We start from the raw sequence: 25,204 nt of genomic DNA, 5'->3' as shown, positions 1-25,204 counted from the left end.
TGTACTGATCATGACAGTAAATATTTGGTATCTAGCTGAGATTTCTTTACACTTTTTGTGAAAAACTCCAAAAACATACAATGAAATAAGTGTCAGTTTCCTATAGAATTATTTCAATATTTAAACAACAATTCATTTCTTTACTTTTACCCCTCAAACAATCAACTGTCAGTTTTCATGTACTGGGTCTCAATTTATTTCTCTATAAATACAGATTAAATTGCCTCCATGAATGGACTAAATAAAACATGACTGCGGGCACTGAGCTTGACCACTCCCATTGGTCAAAATCAATCAATTCATTGAATGTTATAATCGTTGCTGATATATATCAGATTAATCAATTAACTAAATAACTTAACTTGTATTTAGATTATTAATCATATCTGGTTTCTACATCTGCATTGCAAGGGACCAGATGAACCTGGTTGCAGGGTTTAGGGGCAATAAAGGTGTTCTGGTGATTATATTAATCCATTAATTATCATATAAATATGCTATCTGTTCGGATTAGAATTAAAAGATTAATAAATATGTAAACAATATTCTTGATCATAAAGATGTAAAGACTTCAAAGTAACAAAAGAAGTTGATCTGGTATGGCTTATTAGCAAATAGCATGGCTTGAATATAGTAAAATAATTTATCGGTTTTGACGGGACCTTTACGAGTTAGCAGGACCAAGTATAGAGGTTTTGGTCTGGTGCTTGTGACTGATTTTTTTTTAGCAAAGTTTACCAATAAATATTCAATATATAAGAAGACTAAAAATAATCCCCCCCCCATCCCAGCGGGTACAAATGTGTACTGTATAATGTGCGGATATGATAAAGTCCATGTCATGCCAAAGTAACAAAATTCATTCTGATTAAGAAATAAAATAGAAAGCGCGAAAGTACATCATGCAGAGGTCGGATGGGAAATATTCTGCATATGCCCAAATTAATATTTAAATTAGGGTAAGTTGCGACGGCGGTTTTCATTGGCTGCTAAAAGGATACATGGTGCTCTCAAACTCCCATCATCCAATGCTGCATCCTATAGCGTCCATCTTCCACATTTCTTACCACTGCGATAAAGAAAAAGCTATATTTTGTCGACATTTTGATAATATATCTGAATAGATATTGAGAGTCTGTGTATATATATATTTCCTCTTTTATACGGCATCGTATTTTTGAGACAAACTAGCAAGAAAACTACGACGATAGCGTATTTTTCTGTCTAAATCTTTTGGTACCAAAACCAAAATTATTTCTGAAAATAGATTTGTATATATTTGTAAATAATTGTTGTACATAAAACGAGACATAAAGTAGCCAGCTAAGTTTTTTATTGACACAGAATATAGTCCTTTTGACTGTTACGTCTTAGTGTTTTGTATTTGCCTGCAGTTGAAGGAATTTTGTACTATTTAAATTTTTTAACATATTTGATCGATATTGTTTCATACTTATATTATAGAAATGTTTAACACTAACCTTAATAAAGTTTTGAGAAGCGTTTTAATTGCAGGGGATTCCAACCTGAAGCAGCTTGTACCAATGTTTGAATACCCAGTTAGAACACTGTGCATACCTGGTGCCAAAGTACAGAATGACCGGAAAGAATTCTATTCCCAACTGATGAGTGCCATGAAGACAGAAAACCCGGACCAGATTGTTCTGCATCTAGGTTCGAATGATGTATTTGGTGATGTTGAATCAACTTTGAGGTAAGGAGGTTTAAAAAAAACAAATACAAAAATTTATACCGGTAGTCAACTTTCGATTTGTGCACTTCCCTTAAAATCCCCTTTAGTATGTAACAATACACCTAATCGCTATTTGTCCGCCATTACTGGACATCACAAAGGTTCCAGTGAAATTTTGACGCCACAATGGAAAAGTGATTGTTGTATGACATCAAAAGTTAAAGCGGCGCAGATTCTCAGGCCCACTGGCGCAGATTTCCAAATATCGATAAGGTGTATGGTTATGTTATTACGTCACAGTAAAAACGGATTGTTCAATGACATAATTTATGCCGATTGATCCCGAGTCAACCAGTGTTGCTCATTCATTAAAAAACAACTCGAGATTGGTGTATTGTAAACCTGTTTGCTGATACTATATAAAAATAAAAGAGATGAGGTATAATTTCCCATTAGATGACTATCCACCAAAGTTCAAATGTAGTGTATGTAAGCAATCATGAGGTTCGTAATAGGGGACCTTCATGATGAACAATGTTAAAAATTCTTGCCAAATGATGTTTTTGGTGCGTTACCATGATTACGATAAAATTTACATGTTTTGTGATAAAAAAAAATGAATGAATTTGGCCGAACACAATAAATTTCTTTCCCAAAATAACGGTAACCGATAATTATTTGAGATCTTTGACAAATCATGTAATTTGATTGGCTGATTATTATTGATTTCAAAGAAACATTTGTTATATATAATATAAAATTACCTAGTTTCTAATGGTAATGAATTTGGCAGGTATAGCTTTCCTTTTAATTATAAACAATAGGTTGAATAATCTTATTTACTATAATGAATATGATGAATATTATTTGCCTCATGTACAAGTTTCTTATTTTGTCTTTAGATCTTATAGATTCCTGATAGAGAATTTGCTGCTGAAATTTAAATCGTTGCAAATAGGTATTTGTGGCATACTTCCCCGTGCAGTAAACCACTATGAGAGTAGTTATTGGAACATGTCAGCATTGCCAAGACTGCAGAGAGATGTCTTTAAGTTGAACGCTGGTATACAGTCTTTAACTTGTGGTTACAGTAGATGTTTTTTTATTGATTATGCACAGCTCTTTAAACCTGCTGTTCATCTTGGAAGGGACGGACTTCATGTAAATAGAAATGGAGCTTTTATTTTGAAGATGACTATAGAGAACTATTTAGCAGAGAGACAAAAGTGTGTTACATCCGTGACTGCAACCTTATCTCACGTACAGGTACCTGATGTAGAATCTTTGTCACCCAAGATGACCTATGCAGAAGTGGTGAGACTACCAGTACCTTCTTCTGATACAGGAAAGAGACCTTTTGACACGGTATTTAATAGATTGTGTATAAGAATAGATAAAAGCATATTTGTATTTGTCTATCACTATCTTGCATGTCTGACAAATAACTTGTTAGAAATTAACATTTGATTTTCTATGATATTTTTTAAATGGTCTCCCTGGCATTTTAATTCAGGTTTTTAAATGCAGGCTCTGCCTTTGAAAAAAATAAAAGTACATTTGTTCATTGTACATGTTGATGTACTAGATAAGAAATGGAATTATAAACAAATCATAACATGATAATAACATAAGTATTACAAAATAATGGATTTACTTTGAATATTATCTTTTTGTGAAGTGTTTATTATAGTTAACACAATTGAAACGGTTTCCTTACTGTTTATGCAGGAACATATATATTGACGGGACTTGACACTACCTAATTGTAGCCAATTTTATCGTCGTGTCATAGGTAATAAAGATACGATACGGAAACGGACATGTTTCAAAAACGTACTCTCTATTATCCTAATAATTTCTGATAATATCAATAAAATGTCATTCAAACTAGTTTTACAGTTGTATCAAACTTGTATTCTGTCACTTCAAGTTTGTTATAATTGCATTCATTTTATCACAGAATGGTACAGAATGCAAACGGTATTAAAAAAATGGCGCCAATTCTATTCCCAAATTCAAAAACATTATAAAACACTTCACATCAAATAAATCACACTTATTTTGGTCATTTTATATGACAAAATATATCTACTTTATGATAAAACTTGTATTTATTTACGATTAGAATTATGTGATTACTTTATTGAGCAGTTCCGATAAATTTTCAGTCAGACGCCACCAAAATCCATAAATCTTGCGAAGTCTCGAGGAGTCCGAGATTTTATCAATTTTATACTGGAAAGCCTATCCGATTCATTTCCCGTTAGATATACTGTTCCCAGGTTTATGTAACTGCTGATTTTATATGATATGTACATGTATTAACATTTGTCTTTGATTGATGTTGAGAATTACATTTGAATGTTTATTACAGGATGCTGAACATCAGAATTCCTCAAGAACCCCTTCTAAGAGGAAGAGATTGTCTTCAGCTGGGGCAAGAAGATCAAATAATAAAAGAGTAAGTGAAAAATTAAAATTTGTACTATTTAAAATAGAAAATATCATTTTATAATACAAAACAAAGATAATATCATAAAATCATAGATTCTCTATAAGTTCATAAGCAGCTATGATATACCCTAATTTAAAGTTATAGGATAAATTGCTAATAGATAAAAAAAAAATATAGGGCTGCTAACATGCATTTTATTGACATTTCATGGGAAAATATACCTGTCATATTTTATATATATTTTGAATTAATAAAGATGGGATGTTAACAAAGTTCGGTGCTATATTTTTTAAAAGACTTATAAATTTATAGTATATAAATAAGTTAAAAAAACATAACTGATTAAAGGTTTGTGTCCTTGTTTTTAAGATGTAAGCCATTTAAAATTTGGTGGGAATTTATTCTCTCTAGATTTTCCATACATTTAACATTAGCACCTTTTTCTTTTAAAAACTATGTAAAATAAAAATAAAAGGCTTTTTAAACTATATGTTATAAATTAGGAAAAGAATGGACGGAGTTAGCATTCTAACTTTTTGATGGAACTACATGTGAATAAAACCAGAGGATTACCAATATCTGTCAAAAACAAAGACTAGCAAACATCCTCAAATGATTTGAACAAAAATTATATAACTTTATTTGTTTTCATTACCTTCTTAATTTAGTCTCACAGAAAACCAAGAGGAACTTATAAAACAGGGTTTGTCATCGTTGCATTATTGTGTTACCTTTTAATGTGTTTTTGTTATTGTAATTACTTGAATGAAGAAGTTTTTTGATTTACAACTCCATTGATGTCTTACTAACATGAATGCATGATGTTGAACAAAACTTTGAAAGTTAATCGTTATAAGTTGAAGTATTCTAATTAATTTTAAATGACCACTAAATACCATGGCATGCCTATAAAAAGTTGATATTTTTTTTCTTTTTGTAATTACTTGAATGAAGTATTTTTTGTGGTTTAAAACTTCATTGATATCTTACTAGCATGAATGCATGATGTTGAAGAAAACTTTGGAAATTTATCGTTATAAGTTTAATTATTCTAATTTTATTTTAAATGCACACTAAATACCATGGCATGCTTTTTAAAAGTTGATATTCAAGTGTTTTAAATGCTTGCATGTTAAAAAAAATTGCAACAAAACTTCATGAGGCAACAACAATTTTAGTGTTTCTAATTTTAAATACTATCAAGGAGCTTTTACTTTAAAGGATAGGTTATCTAGAAGTCTGAAAACAAGTACACATATGATGTATATATAAATACTATAGCACATTTGAATTTATATTGTATTGCAGAAGATTCATTTGTACATGCTTAAAAAAAGGTTGAAAACAATGAAATATGAATAACAAAATCCTTTAATCCAAGATTGTACCACAACTTAAATCTCTTCATAGTTTTAAACTGTTATATTTTTCTAATTCTACTTCCACTTCTTATAGATACAGTTTAAAGAGGAATGAAATAGTCCTAGATGTTACTGAGGATCTGGCTGTTATCTTGTCATCCTCAGTCATTCATAGTTTCTATCAGGTATTGTTTTGTTTACTTAAAGACTTATGCTGATATTGAAATGCAGAAAATTAAAATATCATTTATCTTAACATTTAATTTTTTAATCCCTACAAATTATATAGAAAGATTAATGAGACTTAATTTTTGAATTCAAAGGCAAAAACATTTAAAGAATACAATAAGTCGCAAGTACAATGTTGCTTGAATACATTTGTTACTCTATCCTTAATACTTTCTTGTGCTTGATTTTGTTAAGTTACTATTTCTATAAAGCTTAAATTATTCAATTACCCTGTAATATCATAGGAAATGTACTGAATTATTGGACTTGAATATTCATTTTATTGCAAAAAGGAAGATATTTGAATAATTATTGCATTTATTTTAGACTGACACGAAAAAGCAATCTGTGGAATCCTTACAAGTGAAGCAATCAAAGAAAACAGCTGTGACTAAGAAAGAAAAAAAAGTAATCTTGTTACAGTTTCTATTCAGTTCAAATATTTACACCAAATAATAACATAAGTTAATTAGAATTTTTTTTAAATGATCTATGTAAACGTTTTGAATTCGGTGTATTTCTATCTTGCGTCAATATTAATTTTTTAATAGATTGAACAGAAAAGGCAGATACAATAGTTTTTGTACTGACATGATTATTTTCTGCTTTTAAATATTATTTTACTGTCAGTATTTTGTTTTTTTGTGGGTGTTTGATTTTTTTACCAGACATCCAGAGGAAGGTGGTATTTAATCTTGTTTACCTACAGATATTGAAATTTGCAAATCATACCAGATTGATAGATGTATGATATATCAAAAGTTGTTCATTTAAAGTTCAATATGCAATATTGTTTCAGAGCACTTATAATTGTCCTGTTTGTCCAGTAATATGCTCCAGAGAAGATTTTCTGATAGACCATGTTATTTGCTGTCATGCTAAAAAAGGTTTGGTATTAAAACTTCTTATAATTTAAGTATTGTGCTTTTCAGTTATGATATTTTTGGTATATAGAATGATTTTCGAAATCACACAATAGGCATTTTTACATTATAGTGGTCAATATTAGGATTAATATAGGATTGAATAAGACTTCTCAGGACCAGTATGAGCAGTATTAAAGTGCCTTCCCTGGGTATAATGTATTATAATTGGAACAGGAATGAGTATATATTAATTAAGCACATTTAAAAATGTATTTAGTCCTCACAGAAATCCGTTTGTATGTTTTCAAATATGCAGATTACTTCAGTCCGTTTATTTTACTATATTATAAATATTCACTTATCACACATACATATGATATAACAGGAACTATAAAAACAATTGTTACAAGGCAAGCAACACCTCACAGTTTTAGACAATGAACTGAACATACATGGACTAGATACCCTTACAGTTTGTTTTTATTACTGTTTTTTTATATTGAGATAAAAAAATAATTTACTAAACTGAAAATTCTTTATTTCAAGAATGAATATTATTTAATCTCAAAAATATGGATTAACTTTGGTGATCCAAAAGAGTAAACAATTTCTCATAGGCACTTTCTAAGTTATTTAAGATATTACTGGTATTAAATATATTTAAATTTCCTATGCTTGCACACCTCTAGAAAATGAATGATATGTACAGTCGAATAGGATTGCTGAATGCAAATAGATATGTATATGTTAAAACTTATGGTGTCTTTTTTTTTTCCAGGCAAAACTCACTTAGTCAAAGATCTTTCTCTTCAGGTTTGTAATGTTTGGAATTCATTATTTCTGGTGATAATCATTTGAAAATGTGGTGAATTAGTTTTTGTAATTATTTTGTGCGGTATAAAAGAAATGTTTGAATTATTGGTTGTTTCTATATACACAAGGAAAAAAGAGAAGAAATGCATGTACCAATCTGACAATTTATTACTTATAGATACCCTTTTACAAATTTATTTAGGTTTTTGAAAAAAATACTTTTTTATTTTGCTAGGTACCAATAACTGAGGAACCTGTAGAGGAGCTTAGGAGTTCCTATGACGAGAATGATAAACACATAGCATATGGTAGTGTATACATAGGTAAGAGTGTTTTAGGAATTTTAATGTATTGGATGACATAATCTTTTCCACTATATTTAATATTGCAATAGACTTATTACAAGTGAAATAGTATGGGCTTCACTCAAAAAGATGCGTCTTTTTTCCCTTGTGCATTTTGTGTATCTTACCTTTCAAATTAGGGTGCTATTTTATTTTTTCCTTGTCTACAGTTACATTTTAAAGCTAGATTGCAACATTTATGCTCTATTATTAATATATTATTTGTGTGCTATGTCCCTATTTAAGCTTAATTTTCGAAATCACACCACTTCCAGTCATATATTGATTATAAAATTCTGAAGCCAGCAAATCAGCTAGGTCTAGGTCAATTGAACAAACTTCTAAGCAAGTCCTTTATTGTTACAGAGGGTTATGAAGTGGATTGTATTATTCCATCACAAACAGAGTTTGCAGAGAGTGATGAAGTGGAGTGTAGTATTCCAACAACAATAGAGTTTGCAGAGAGTGATGAACTGGAGTGTAGTATTTCAACAATAGAATTTGCAGAGAATGATGAAGTGGAGTGTAGTATTCCAACAACAATAGATTTTGCAGAGAGTGAGGAAGTGGAGTCTAGTAGTCCCACAAGAATAGAGTTTGCACTAACAACAGTGAAGGTTTTGGCAAGCAGATGTTGGAAGAACTTCAAAAGGTTTATCCTGCATCTCTGTGGGGATGTTGAAGAAAATCCAGGACCTACAATGGTAGATGTAAAATATATTTATATTACATGATTTTTTAACCAATATGTCCACTTATGACAATTTAATTGAAAACCCTATTTGACTATAAAATGTACAGGATAATAACAATGAAGAATACAACAACTTCCTAAAAAAAATCAGACAGCGTATGCCCAATACATTTATGTTTTTTTATGATATAACAGATATATGAAATACATGTTGTATAGGTTCATATAATTTTTATGAAGTGATTTTCAGGTATATAAACTTCTATAACTATTTGTTTATTATATATGCTTTTATTTTCTTTCAGCTGAAGTGCAAGTGGGAGCAGTGTACAGAGGACAAGTTCGCTGATATTCGTCTATTAGCCCAGCACGTGATTTCGCACATTCATCCTGGAATTCTTTGCCAATGGGAAGAATGTGTATATTGTTGTCCAAATGAACAATACAAACTGGAAATTCATGTGCTACAACATATATACTTGGTACAGATTTTAATTGAAATTATATATAAAAATAAAAAAGATGTGGTATGATTGCCAATGAGACAACTCTCCACCAGAGACCAAATGATGTGGAAGTTAACAACTATAGGTCACCATACGGCCTTCAACAATGATCAAAACCCATACCGCAGATGAAGCTATGAATGAAAGGCTTGAAGTGAAAAGTATATAACAATTCAACAAGAGAACTAACAGCCTTATATATGTACAAACAATAAATGAAAAACAAATATGATATACAGCAACAAACGACTAACACTGAATTGCAGGCTCCTGACTTGGGACATGCACAAAAACATACAGAATATGGCGACGTTAAACATGTTTGCTGGAGACAAACCCCACCCAACCCCCTCCACTTTAACCTGGTGGTATAACAGTACAACATCAGAACAAGATATAAGTAACAGTTGAAAAGGACTTAACTCATCTGATTGATACAAAGCGCCAAAAAACTGACAAAAACACAAAAGACACAAAGTATAGATTTGAGAGTACTCAGAGTTACTGAAAACTAGATCAAAGCCAAAAATAACTAATAAAAAACATGTATCTAAGACTATGTGCAATTACTAGTTTCACAAGTTATTTAGGGAAAAGAAAAATAGATTAAAGAACATCATAATTTCACCCAAAAGAAAAAAAAAAGTTATCTTTGTATTGCATGAGGCTAATTGTTATGTCTCAATCAATGGAGATCATATCATATATATTACCATGTAAATTGTACCAATTTTCTTTAAATAATGCGGAGACATTGATTTTAAAGCATTTTTATTTGTAGGAACAGTTTACTTTTCAGTCAATTGAAGAATGGGGAAGAGCACTTCCTTCAGGACAGTTTTCAGAGAATTGTACTGATCTCCACTTGTGTCCTCCTAATTTGGTGAGGTTATGTCCATTTCAGCCTAATATAAAAATAAAAAAAACCACTTTTGTACAATCATTCAACATTGCATATTCCATATCAATTTTTATTTATTAGTATTTGAAATATGTAGTATGATTGACAATGAAACAACTATCAAACAGAGTCGAAAGAATGTAGATTTTAGCGACTAAAAGTCACTACAATCTTCAACAATGAGCAATACCTATACCATATAGTTAGCTTTAAAAGGGCACAACATGAAAAATGTGAAATTAAAAAACAGTCTGATATATTTTTAAAAAAAATAACGAAAAACAGATATGTCTTGTTTACAGAATATAAAAATAAGAAGATGCAGTATGATTGCCAATAAGACAACTCTCCACAAGAGACAGATTGCCATAGAAAATTTAAAACTATAGGTCACCCTACAGCTTTCAGCAATTATGTTCATTATTTCAGCAAATATTATATTTAATTTATCATTGGTATGCCTAAATGTTCATTAATGACCTTCACAATAGAAAATAAATCTGCCATCAAGAACCTACATGTATTAATTCAATATCAGAAATTTGCATTATAAGATGTCTCAAATACTAAAAACAAATACGATATGTTATAATGCACACACATATATGTTATATATATTTATACTTATTTTTGTTGCAGAAAATTAAGTTAGGCCTCCCATTGTTAGATGAAGAATTTAGTATGCCATCTCAGTACCCGTATACTGTTAAAGATCATCAGCTTTATGTACTACAATTACAGACAGAGAATCCAGAAAATTATGAAAGATTAGTATCTGCCTTTCAACAAAAGGTTGAAACCATGAGTGATACTACAGCTAGTCAATCTGGAACTGAACCCTCAACTTCTACTAGTGGTAATACCACAGAGCTGACAATCCAGGGAATTGATCAATTGGCTGTCTTGAACTCTAACATGACACGCTCAAGTCAACAGGTTATTGTCACAAATCGTCCTGAGCTGACAGGTACCAATCAGAGTACAGTAAAATTTACACTCAGAGATGAAACAGAAATAGTAACAAGGAAGTATATCTCAAGCAATTCTAAGAAGAGAAAATACGTAGCCTCCAGCATTCAAAACCTTAATGATAGAAACATGACCGAAAATGATCTAATAACAAACTTAAATATGTGTAGACAGGCTATTTTGGTGGAACATAATATAATCAGCAAAATGCAAGATATGAAATTTCTTGATCCAAATAATTGTCTATTTTTATTTGAGGAAGCTGCTATTAATATGTCAACTTATCCAGACTGCTCTGAAGGAGTTTTCATTTTTTCAATCTTTGATATTGAGATTGAAAATCACAATGCACCTGTACATTATATACGATACATAGAATCAGGATATTACAAACATTTCATGGAGGAGACTTTTCTGGATGTAATATGTCAAACGTTAGGAATTCTGCAAGATAATGTATTCTTATGCAACATCCTAACTGGTGGAGATCAGCAGAAAATGCTCATCGAAAAGAAAAACAAGGACTCAAGAAAATCTAGAACACGCCCTGACCAAATTTATGCCAACAATTTAAAGAGCTTAAAATCTAGAAGACAACAATTGTGTGAAAAAGTTAAAGACTTTTGTGACATTGAACTAGCTGCTTGTTTTGTGCACACTGCTAGACATGGTTATAAAGTTAAGATAGATTCAGATGCCAGTGATGGTCTTTACTTTTCATCTAACAATGAACTATTCCACACAGAAATCATACAAAACAAGATACTTCATTACCCAGAAGTGAAAAATGCAGAAGTTAGTGACAAATGCTCAGATGACTTTATGAAGCCTCTCCCTGCTAGTAATGTTAATAACCTATGTTACAAAAGTTGCATGATTAACTTTCTATCAAATGATCACAACAGATTCCTTGGAAAAGATAATTTGCGCTATCATTACAGATTTTCAACAAGTCCAAAGGCCACCTCTTTGAGAAATCGGGTATTGTACTTGTACAAAAATCATCAGCTGAATGAACTTCAAACCATTTACTCATCTTTCCAACAAGAAGACCAGAATCAAGAAAACATAAATAACCAAAATATGAATGATCCCACTGGAGAACCTCAAACAAAAAGAACAAGGACATTTATTCCACGGAAGAAAATTCTGACAAAAGAAATGGCTTTGCAGACTATTTCAGGACAAAATGTGGAAAATATGTTCAAAAAAGTAAATTTATATGATAACTACAAGAAAAATCTTTTACAGAATCGAAGTTTTATTATCCAGGTTTACGATGAAGAGAAAGTTATTGCAATTATGAATGATTATGATGATGAAAGTGGGGAATTTAGAAGCTCTGATTATGTAAAAACATCAAGGGATCTTTTCGAGAACGGTTATTTTTACACTTGCAACTGTCGTATCTATCGTACCTTGTTGGAATCCCTGGATAACAATATGGAACAGTTTGATGCTCTGGATGAAAATGGTATTAAATGCATGCATTGTCGTTTTTTGCATCAAGAGGTATCACCAAATTTGGAAAGGAATGAGCAAGCAACCGTAACAAACATTCAAGTAGTCATACAAGATGCTCTGTTATACAAGGATAGGAAAATTATTGAATTGCCAACTACAAGACCAGGAACCAAAAAATTTTCAATTTTGATAGATGATGACATTTCATTAGTTCATTTGACATTTAATTCACGTCTTCAGCGCTATATAGTTTCCTGCTTGAATGGATTATGTAAAAGTAAAAAAGGTTGCAAGAAAAATGTTGACTGTCTTAATACTGATCAAAATTTATGTGTTCATTTGTCTGAGCTGAAGAATGCTCCTCATTTTTGGACAGAATTTAGCAAACCTGAAGCTGCATTGAACACTGAAAATGATGAGAATATACAGCTTATTGACCAGGAAATTCAAGAAATTACTGGCAATGACATAGAAGAAGAAATTCCTACTATGAATTCCTGTGACTCTAATTTTGATGTGACTAGTGGACTTTGGTCATTTCCATGCATAAGTAGTCATAAACCACGAAAACAACAAGATCCCAATCTAGTTCAGAATATACAACATCGTTATATATTGGGCGCTCTTAACTTAAACAATGTTGAAAATGGATGCATTAAAGGTCCACATCTTATTCCAGATATTCCAACTTCAGTTTGTCCATGTGGCGCAGGATGGACAAGTAATCAGCAGCTAAATGGTGTAACTACATTTTCCAGAGTACTCACTATCTATACAAAAATAGCACCAGTACAGTGTCAGGTATATAGCAGAAGCTGTGCTAATGAAGAATCACCATGTAAAAAAGCCTGGGATGAAGGAGATAAAGAATGTTTACATGTAGTTACCCGAGATACTGCAGCTGGAGATGAAATTGGTTGGGCATTTGTAAACCAGGTTTTGTCCACTAAAATAACCTTTTCAGCATTCTGTGATTTAAAAACTAAAGACTACAAAGAATGCAATCCTAATTTCAGGTCATTTATGGATTCATCTGTATTCATAAAGTGGTGGTTTAGTTGGGCATCTAATATGAAGATTGACTTTAGGAAACCTTGTCCTATCTGCAAATTTAGACCTAAACAACTTGCTTGTGATGGAACGAAAGTTGGTATTGGATTCAGACATGCTTCTTTTGATGAAATAAGTAAACCAGATAATCCTGACAATATACTTCCTACATTACATCGTAGAATGGCAAGATGCTTCCTTTTCGACAGAGTTGGAGATAAAGAACAACTTAATACTGCCAGACACCATTTGAACTACTTAGCGAAGTTAAATCTTGATAAAGTTCCACCTCAGGAAATATTATCTGATGAAGAAACTCAGCAGAGAAACAACATACTACTAGAAATATTGGACAACTCAGTAAGGCCTTCTTTCGAACGCTTTCTTAATAACATGCCAGATGTGGAAAAGATATCTTATGCCTTCATATTGCATATGCTTTGCACTACTGCACCAGTTATCAGTTTAATTCCCTATTCGTACTTAAATAATCTAACTGAGTTATTAGACCACATTAGTGGCCTTAATATAAATGCTGCTGGAAATGGCTTTTACAACAGAAAAATGTATGAAATGAGAGAGTATGCTCCAGAATTAAGAGATTTGATTGCTTCATCCATGCTTAGTCATGCCAATCCTCAAGGAAATAATTTTGTTCCCGATGATGTCATTACATTTATTCGATATTTGATCAAATGTGTTGCAGATATGGAGATCACTCAACCAGATCCTGCAAATCCACAACCAGGAACATATAACCCAGCTAAGTATGGAAGAGCTTACTACTTTTCAGAAACTGGTGAAAAATTGCGCCCCGTTAGAAAATTTACCATTGACGGTGAGAAGAGAAAAAACCCAGCATATGATGACCCACCTCTTCCCCATGACAACTGTGAGAAATATTTTTCCAAAACCCAAATTTCAGCAAGAGGTACATCAACATTGTTTTTATGGTTTTGTCCAAGTCATGGTCACTGTTATGGTTTTCATATGACCAATGCAGAAGGCAGAAAAGATCCATCAGCCTCCCTTTACTCACATCTGGAGCATCCACCCACGGATATCTTCTATGATTTTGCTTGTAATCTACAGGAGTATTGCCTGAACAGAGAAAGTGGCTATTACCGATGTGTTCGTTTCTTCCATGATATTTTCCATGGGTATTCTCATAAATGCTCATGTGCCTATAGATCTTCAAGACTCCAAGGATTTGACACAATAAACTCTGAAATATGTGAACAATTCAACAGCTTTATCCAGTGTATTAAGTCCTCAGCACGCCAAATGACCCAGGAACATTTTTGTTTTTATCTGCAGTTTTTTTTACATGAATGGAATGAGAGAAAAAGGGAAAAATATCAGAAACGAATTGCAGTGGCAGTTGCTGGAGGTCCATAACTACCAACAATACCCATAATTATTCTTCAAAATGTAATACCAAATAATTTTTCTTGCACATGGATATTTTACTTAAATGCAATATAATTCTCGTCATTTACCAATATCATGAATATACATGTAGCATATATATTTATATATATATATAGATATCTCAAAAAAAAATTCTGAATGATGTAAAAATTTATATCAATTGCCTTTTGCCTCTTATAATGGTATAATTAATGTGTTTTTTAACAGGTAAACCTTGTCACAAACAATACCCCATTGAGCAGATTTTTCATAATTCAGTTGTAATTAGTTGAATGTCCATTAGTGTTTTAATTGTTCATTAAGTACATTTTTTTAGTAAATACAGCACATGATTACAAAATTTTGGTCAGCATTTAATTTTTGTTTGTTTGTTAAATGTCCTTTAGTATCATAGTATCATATATTTTTGGGGTTGAATGTCCATTTGTATCATAATGTTATATATTGTATTGGTAAAATTTTCCTTTGTTTGTTAAATGTCCCTTAGTATCATAATGTCATATATTTTTGTTGTTCTTTAAGTACATTCTTTGGTAAATGCAATGGTAATATAGTGTTAAATATTTTTTGGTTAAATGTCCCTTTGTTTGTTAAATATCCCTTAGTATCATAATGTAATATATTTTTGTAATTCACTTAGTAAGTTAGTGGTTGTTTTTGGTCAGCATTTGAAAGATTTGGTTTTTTTTTATTTAAATGTCCCTCAGTATTAAAATGTTATACATTTTATTGGTTAAATTTCTCTTTGTTTGTTAAAAGTCCCTTAAAATCATAGTGTCATATATTTTTTTGTTAAATCTCCCTTAGTATTATAAAGTAATATATTTTTTGGTTAAATTTCTCTTTGTTTGTTAAAAGTCCCTTAATATCATAGTGTCATATATTTTATGGGTAAATCTCCCTTAGTATTATAAAGTAATATATTTTTTGGTTAAATCTCTCTTTGTTTGTTAAAAGTCCCTTAATATCATAGTGTCATATTTTTTTTGGTTAAATGTCCCTTAGTATTATAAAGTAATATATTTTTTGGTTAAATCTCTCTTTGTTTGTTAAATCTCCCTTAATATCATAGTATCATATATTTTTTGGTTAAATGTCCCTTAGTATTATAAAGTAATATATTTTTTGGTTAAATCTCTCTTTGTTTGTTAAATCTCCCTTAATATCATAGTATCATATATTTTTTGGTTAAATCTCCCTTAGTATCATAAAGAAATATATTTTTTGGTTAAATCTCTCTTTGTTTGTTAAATCTACCTTAATATCATAGTATCATATATTTTTTGGTTAATCTCCCTTAGTATTTAATATATATATATATATTGGTTAAATCTCCCTTAGTATTATAAAGTAATATATTTTTTGGTTAAATCTCCCTTAGTATTATAAAGTAATATATTTTTTGGTTAAATCTCCCTTAGTATTATAAAGTAATATATTTTTTGGTTAAATCTCCCTTAGTATTATAAAGTAATATATTTTTTGGTTAAATCTCCCTTAGTATTATAAAGTAATATATTTTTTGGTTAAATCTCCCTTAGTATTATAAAGTAAGATATTTTTTGGTTAAATCTCTCTTTGTTTGTTAAAACTCCATTAATATCATAGTGTCTTTTTTTGGTTAAATCTCCCTTAGTATTATAAAGTAATATATTTTTTGGTTAAATCTCCCTTAGTATTATAAAGTAATATATTTTTTGGTTAAATCTCCCTTAGTATTATAAAGTAATATATTTTTTGGTTAAATCTCCCTTAGTATTATAAAGTAATATATTTTTTTGTTAAATCTCTCTTTGTTTGTTAAAAGTCCCTTAATATCATAGTGTCTTTTTTTGGTTAAATCTCCCTTAGTATAAAGTAATATATTTTTTGGTTAAATCTCCCTTAGTATTATAAAGTAATATATTTTTTGGTTAAATCTCCCTTTGTTTGTAAAAAGTCAATAATATCATAGTGTTTTTTTTTTGGGTTAAATGTCCCTTAGTATCATAAAGTAATACATTTTTTGGTTAAATCATTCTTAGTTTGTTAAATCTCCCTTAATATCATAGTATCATATATTTTTTGGTTAAATCTCCCTTAGTATTATGAAGTAATATATTTTTTGGTTAAATCTCTCTTTGTTGGTTAAACATCCCTTATGATCATAGTGCCATATATTTTTTGGTTAAACTCCCTTAGTATTATTTTTTTGGTTAAATCTCCCTTAGTATTATAAAGTAATATATTTTTGGGTTAAATCTCCCTTAATATCATAGTATCATATATATGTTTTGGTTAAATCTCCCTTAGTATTATAAAGTAATATATCTTTGGGTTAAATCCTTCTTTGTTTGTTAAAAGTCCCTTAATATCATATATTTTTTGGTTTAATGTCCCTTAGTATTATGCTTCTACATGTATATATTTCATCGGTTAAATGACTCTTTGTTTGTCAAATGTCCCTTAGTATCATAATGATGTATATTTTTGTTTTTGGATTTCATTTAAGTACATTTTTTTAATACAGTTGTAAATTTTGGTCAGCATTCAATGATTTTTGTTGTTGTTAAATGCCCCTTAGTATCATAATGTTATTTATTTTTGGTTAAATGTCCGTAAGTATCAGAATGTACTATATTTTTGTTGTTTATTAAGTACAAATTTTTGTTGTTGATTTTATTGAGTATATTTTGTCGTTAGTACAGTTGTAATTTTTTGTTAGCCTGTCAATGATTTTGTCAATTAAATGTCCCTTAGTATCAAAATGTAATATATTTTTGTTGTTGATTTCATTGAGTACATTTTATATAAGTATATAGCATGTATTTACAGTATACAGAAGAGAACCAAGGGGGGAGGGGTTTACAGTACTAGAGTATCTGCAAGTTAATTCCTGCTGGATAGCAAGGTGTGTCTTTGACACACCAGCAGTTTTCACTGCTCAGATCCTTAAACTGCAGGTAGACGGTACAGTATTGTGTTTTTTTTCATGTGTTTTTTTTCATGTGTTTTTTTTTTTTTTTATGCCCCCGCCGTACCGGAGGGGGCATTAAGTTTTACCCTTGTCCGTCTGTACGTACGTACGTACGTCCCGAAATTGGTTTCCGTTCTCTAACTTGAGTTTGCCTCAACCAAATGTAATGAAACTTATACACAATGCTTATTACCACAAAACACAGATCAAGTTTGAATTTTGGTGGCGTCACTTAAACCGATCTAGAGTTATGCCCCTTTATAAAAGGAAATATTGCATAATTTTTAGTTTCCGTTCTCTAACTTAAGTTTGCCTCAACCAAATGTTATGAAACTTATACACAATGCTTATTACCACAAAACACAGATCAAGTTTGAATTTTGGTGGTGTCACTTTAACCGATCTAGAGTTATGCCCCTTTATAAAAGGAAAAATTGCAAAATTTTTATTTTCTTCTAAATATCAAGTTTATATAATATATTTTTAAAATTGGAGTTATCTTCCTTTGACCATGATTATAGTTGAATCAACTACAATCAATGCTTTATACAATGCAATGTTTAATTTTGACTACCACTGATAAAACACAGATCAAGTTGAATTTGGGTAGTGTCACTTTAACCATTATTGAGTTATGCCCCTTTATAAATAGAAAGATTGCAAAATTTTTTAGTTTCCATTCTGTAACTGAAGTTTTCCCCAGCCAAAGATTGTGAAACCTATACACAATATTCATTCCAACAAAACTCAGTAAAGATCAAGTACATTTTTTTTGTTTCAGTTCTCTAACTTGAGTTTGCCTCAACCAAATGTTATGAAACTTATACACAATGCTAATTACTACATAATACAGATTAAGTACGAAATTAGGTGGCAACACTTTTACCATTCTAGAGTTATGTCCCATTATAAACATAAAAATTGCTGAATTTTTTAGTTTGTCTCATCCAAATGTTGTAAAACTTATACACAACCGTTCTAGAGTTATGCATCATTACAAATAGAAAAATTGCTGAATTTTTAGTTTCTGTTCTCTACTTAAGTTAGCCTCAACCAAATGTTATGAGACTTACACACAATGCTTATTACCACAAAACTCAGATCAAGTTCAAATTTGGGTAGTGTCACTTTTACCGTTCTTCAGTTATGTCCCTTTATAACTATATGATATGCAAGCGGGGGCATCATCTGTGTCCACATGTGGACACTATCCACATTTATTTTTTATTTTTTTTCATGCTGTTTGTATGTACTATAATTGATGAAATCTTTGTTACATCTTTTTTTTTTGTTTAGCTTATTTTTTAAATACTGTGAAAGTGCTATAATAAATCAGTTTGTCTCTAATAAAATTTTATTCACATTTGGATATAATGTATTACCTGATGTTCAACATAAAAATCACTTCTTCAGATACTGCATCCTCAATTTCAAATTAAAATAAAACAAGCCTGACAATTGCTTACACTTTAATTATTGCTAAAATAAAACACTTCTACAGTATTTAAAAGGGGTTTTGATTTTTTAAAGTTTATGTACCACTTATATTTTTTATTGAAATACATGTTACAATTTACAGGTTATTGAATAAATAACTAAAACCCCTTAGAATATTATGAGTGGCTGCTGTTATATTTGATCAGTATACACCATATGTTTTTATGGGTTTTGGTAGAATCTACAAGCTGCATCTAATTTTAAGATGGTTCAACTGTCCAAGTAAGTATAGAGAAAGGTATTCTAACCAATACATTGGTTGATGTTACATGTATGACAATTCTTAACGCTGGTCGTGATAAACCAGTATGAAATATGAAATATTCAAATACATTCTTGAATATTTCCAGAAATAATGAGGGAAAATATTAGTTGTTTTTAAACAGAACCCTTACATGTACTGTTACTGGAGTAGGGTCATAATGTTTCAATTCAAAGTCTATCTAAAGTGGATTGTCAGTAAACCTGCTACACAAACAAGCTTCATCTTTTCAAATCAAATGCAATAACAGTATATATATATATATATATATCAGTCTAGGTGGCAGAGTGGTCTAGAGTGATGGACACACCTAGATACAGTCTGTAAGTATTGTCTGTGGTACTTAGATACAGTCTGTAAGTATTGTCTGGTTCTTACGTACAGTCTGTATAGGGTACGTAGGTCTATACATAATGGTTATTAAATATAGTTTATATGCATTGTCTGTGGTTCTTATATGCAGTCTGTAAGTATTGACATTTGTTCTAAGATACGGTCTGTATATATATATTGCCTTTGGATTTAAGATACAGTCGTGTATATACTTGTCTGTGGTCCTTCACTTCAATTGGACAGACGGCCGAGTCTTGCGGTTATTTGGCCAACCTATTGTATTCATTGCCCAACGGTAAGTTTGTTCCCGTCCTGATCATGAATGAAATATTTGCCACTGGATGTAAATACTCTGTTGGACGGACGGAGTCTAGCAGTTAAATAACCTAACTATTGTATTCATTGATAATATGATCTTGTCCTGAACATGAATGAAATATTTGTCACTGGACGTAAAACAAACATCAATCAATCAATCTAGCGGTTTCTAGACCGGTGACAACACAGGTAAAACGACTAACTAAAAGACAACTTTAATTAAAATGCCAAATTAAATTACTTTTTATACAGAGTTATTTGATAAGTATATGCTCTATATAACGTTCATACACCAATGAAACATAGTGGAAATAGACCCTATACAACGTTCATACACCTATGAGACATAGTTATTTGATGGGTATATACCCTATATAACGTTCATACACTAGTGAGACAGAGTCATTCGATGGTTATAAACCCTATATAACGTTCATACACTAGTGAGACAGAGTTATTCGATGGTTATAAACCCTATATAACGTTCATACACCAATGAGACAGAGTTATTCGATGGGTATATACCCTATATAACGTTCATACACTAGTGAGAAGAGTTATTCGATGGGTATAAACCCTATATAACGTTCATACACCAATGAGACAGAGTTATTCGATGGGTATATACCCTATATAACGTTCATACACTAGTGAGAAGAGTTATTCGATGGTTATAAACCCTATATAACGTTCATACACCAATGAGACAGAGTTATTTGATGGGTATATACCCTATATAACGTTCATACACTAGTGAGACAGAGTTATTCGATGGTTATAAACCCTATATAACGTTCATACACTAGTGAGACAGAGTTATTCGATGGTTATAAACCCTATATAACGTTCATACACCAATGAGACAGAGTTATTCGATGGGTATAAACCCTATATAACATTTATACACCAATGAGACAGAGTCATTCAATGGGTATAAACCATATATAACATTCATACACCAATGAGACAGAGTTATTCGATTGGTATAAACCCTATATAACATTTATACACCAATGAGACAGAGTCATTCAATGGGTATAAACCATATATAACATTCATACACCAATGAGACAGAGTTATTCGATGGGTATATACCCTATATAACGTTCATACACTAGTGAGACAGAGTTATTCGATGGGTATATACCCTATATAACGTTCATACACTAGTGAGACAGAGTTATTCGATGGTTATAAACCCTATATAACGTTCATACACTAGTGAGACAGAGTTATTCAATGGGTATAAACCCTATATAACATTCATACACCAATGAGACAGAGTTATTCGATGGGTATATACCCTATATAACGTTTATACACCAATGAGACAGAGTTATTCGATGGGTATATACCCTATATAACGTTCATACACTAGTGAGACGGAGTTATTCGATGGGTATATACCCTATATAACGTTCATACACCAATGAGACAGAGTTATTCGATGGGTATATACCCTATATAACGTTCATACACTAGTGAGACAGAGTTATTCAATGGGTATAAACCCTATATAACATTCATACACCAATGAGACAGAGTTATTCGATGGGTATATACCCTATATAACGTTTATACACCAATGAGACAGAGTTATTCGATGGGTATATACCCTATATAACGTTCATACACTAGTGAGACGGAGTTATTCGATGGGTATATACCCTATATAACGTTCATACACCAATGAGACAGAGTTATTCGATGGGTATATACCCTATATAACGTTCATACACTAGTGAGACGGAGTTATTCGATGGGTATATACCCTATATAACGTTCATACACCAATAAGACAGAGTTATTCGATGGGTATATACCATATATAACGTTCATACACCAATGAGACAGAGTTATTCGATGGGTATATACCCTATATAACGTTTATACACCAATGAGACAGAGTTATTCGATGGGTATATACCCTATATAACGTTCATACACTAGTGAGACGGAGTTATTCGATGGGTATATACCCTATATAACGTTCATACACCAATAAGACAGAGTTATTCGATGGGTATAAACCCTATATAACGTTCATACACCAATGAGACAGAGTTATTCGATGGGTATAAACCCTATATAACATTCATACACTAGTGAGACAGAGTTATTCAATTGGTATAAACCCTATATAACGTTCATACACCAATGAGACAGAGTTATTCGATGTGTATAAACCCTATATAACGTTCATACACTAGTGAGACTGAGTTATTCGATGGTTATAAACCCTATATAACGTTCATACACTAGTGAGACAGAGTTATTCAATGGGTATAAACCCTATATAACATTCATACACCAATGAGACAGAGTTATTCGATGGTTATAAACCCTATATAACGTTCATACACTAGTGAGACAGAGTTATTCGATGGTTATAAACCCTATATAACGTTCATACACCAATGAGACAGAGTTATTCGATGGATATATACCCTATATAACGTTCATACACCAATGAGACAGAGTTATTCGATTGGTATATACCCTATATAACGTTCATACACCAATGAGACAGAGTTATTCGATGGGTATATACCCTATATAACGTTCATACACCAATGAGACAGAGTTATTCGATGGGTATAAACCCTATATAACATTCATACACCAATGAGACAGAGTCAATGGGTATAAACCATATATAACATTCATACACCAATGAGACACGAGTTATTCGATGGGTATATACCCTATATAACGTTCATACACTAGTGAGACAGAGTTATTCGATGGTTATAAACCCTATATAACATTCATACACCAATGAGACAGAGTTATTCGATGGTTATAAACCCTATATAACGTTCATACACCAATGAGACAGAGTTATTCGATGGGTATATACCCTATATAACGTTCATACACTAGTGAGACAGAGTTATTCGATGGGTATATACCCTATATAACGTTCATACAACAATGAGACAGAGTTATTCGATGGTTATAAACCCTATATAACGTTCATACACTAGTGAGACAGAGTTATTCGATGGGTATAAACCCTATATAACGTTCATACACCAATGAGACAAAGTTATTCGATGGGTATAAACCCTATATAACGTTCATACACTAGTGAGACAGAGTTATTCAATGGGTATAAACCCTATATAACATTCATACACCAATGAGACAGAGTTATTCGATGGTTATAAACCCTATATAACGTTCATACACCAATGAAACAGAGTTATTCGATGGATATATACCCTATATAACGTTCATACACCAATGAGACAAAGTTATTCGATGGGTATAAACCCTATATAACATTCATACACCAATGAGACAGAGTTATTCAATTGGTATAAACCCTATATAACATTCATACACCAATTAGACAGAGTTATTCGGTGGGTATAAACCCTATATAACGTTCATACACCAATGAGACAGAGTTATTCGATGGATATATACCCTATATAACGTTCATACACCAATGAGACAGAGTTATTCGATGGTTATAAACCCTATATAACGTTCATACACCAATGAGACAGAGTTATTCGATGGATATATACCCTATATAACGTTCATACACCAATGAGACAAAGTTATTCGATGGGTATAAACCCTATATAACATTCATACACTAGTGAGACAGAGTTATTCAATTTGTATAAACCCTATATAACATTCATACACCAATTAGACAGAGTTATTCGGTGGGTATAAACCGTATATAACGTTCATACACCAATGAGACAGAGTTATTTAATTGGTATAAACCCTATTTAACGTTCATACACCAATGAGACGGAGTTATTCAATGGGTATAAACCCTATATAACATTCATACACCAATGAGACAGAGTTATTCGATGGGTATATACCCTATATAACGTTTATACACCAATGAGACAGAGTTATTTAATTGGTATAAACCCTATATAACATTCATACACCAATGAGATGGAGTTATTCAATTGGTATAAACCCTATATAACATTCATACACCAATGAGACAGAGTTATTCGATTGGTATATACCCTATATAACGTTTATACACCAATGAGACAGAGTTATTTAATTGGTATAAACCCTATATAACATTCATACACCAATGAGATGGAGTTATTCAATTGGTATAAACCCTATATAACATTCATACACCAATGAGACGGAGTTATTCGATGGGTATATATTGTTCAATGTGGTATTATGCTAATCTGTAGTTGACGTTTTGCACCTGGTACAATATAGTTTCATTTGATACCATGTCATACATATAGAATATTGGCATTTTTGTTTCATGCCCCACTTACGGGCATTATGTTTTTCGGTCGTTCGTCCTTTCATTTTTTTGTACCGCTTCAGGTTAAAGTTTTTGGTCAAGGTAATTTTTGATGAAGTTGAATAATAGTAGGTTTGACACCTGTCAAGTGAAGCCATATAATTATACTGAGTTCTTTGCTTTACAGATAAAAATTAACTTCATCATTGACACAAAAACTTTATTATGTTGACATCGATGGGTATAAAAACAAGAGGCTCTCAAGAGCCTGAATCGCTCACCTGTATTTCAGACGAGAAGATTTTTAAATGTTAGCAAACTTGATGAACAAATTGTGTAAAATTGTCTTTAAAGGGCAATAACTCCTTAAGGGGTCAATTGACAATTATGGTCATATTCACTTTTTTGTAGATCTTACTTTGCTGAACATTATTGCTGCTTACAGTTTATATATATCTATAATAATATTCAAAATAATAACAAAAAACTGCAAAATTTTGTTAAAACAACCGATTCGGTGGCAGCAACCCAACAATGGGTTGTTCGATTCGTCTGAAAATTTCAGAGCTGATAGATCTTGACCAATTGAACAATTTTACCCCATGTCAGATTTGCTCTAAAAGCTTTAGTTTTTGAGATATAAGCCAAAAACTGCATTTGACCCCTATGTTCTATTTTTAGCCATGGCAGCCATGTTTGTCGATGGATCAAAACTTCAGATACAATTTATAAACTAGATACCCTAAGGAACATTTAGTTAAAGTTTGAAGGTATTTGGCCCAGTAGTTTCAGAGGAGAAGATTTTTTAAATAGT

The 25,204-nt window shown here is 31.3% G+C and overlaps 1 protein-coding gene across 1 annotated transcript; it reads left to right on the top strand.

Annotated features, from left to right (window-relative positions):
• The first annotated feature begins 907 nt into the window (after nt 1–907).
• On the top strand, nt 908–14,986 carry LOC127715860 (uncharacterized). The gene is made up of 16 exons (XM_052221986.1): nt 908–1,714; nt 2,596–3,058; nt 4,068–4,154; nt 4,817–4,851; nt 5,604–5,694; nt 6,065–6,145; nt 6,537–6,624; nt 7,382–7,416; nt 7,652–7,739; nt 8,127–8,470; nt 8,760–8,936; nt 9,742–9,843; nt 10,501–11,671; nt 12,989–13,210; nt 13,853–14,111; nt 14,983–14,986. Exons 1-16 carry the CDS (start codon nt 1,467–1,469, stop codon nt 14,984–14,986), a joined length of 3,495 nt encoding a protein of 1,164 aa, XP_052077946.1. The 5' UTR covers nt 908–1,466.
• Nucleotides 14,987–25,204: the final 10,218 nt, after the last annotated feature.

The sequence above is a fragment of the Mytilus californianus genome, unplaced genomic scaffold (genome assembly GCF_021869535.1).
Source record: "Mytilus californianus isolate M0D057914Y unplaced genomic scaffold, xbMytCali1.0.p SCAF_9, whole genome shotgun sequence".
Classification (NCBI taxonomy): domain Eukaryota; kingdom Metazoa; phylum Mollusca; class Bivalvia; order Mytilida; family Mytilidae; genus Mytilus; species Mytilus californianus.
The sequence above is the reverse complement of the archived record's forward strand: the minus strand, read 5'-3'. Positions and strand labels throughout refer to the sequence as shown.

Coding starts and splice junctions, on each gene's coding strand:
- LOC127715860 (XM_052221986.1), top strand. CDS start 1,467: ATGTTTAACACTAACCTTAATAAAGTTTTGAGAAGCGTTTTAATTGCA. Junction 4,852..5,603: donor AGAGGAACTTATAAAACAGG/GTTTGTCATCGT, acceptor CACTTCTTATAG/ATACAGTTTAAAGAGGAATG. Junction 9,844..10,500: donor ACTTGTGTCCTCCTAATTTG/GTGAGGTTATGT, acceptor TTTTTGTTGCAG/AAAATTAAGTTAGGCCTCCC.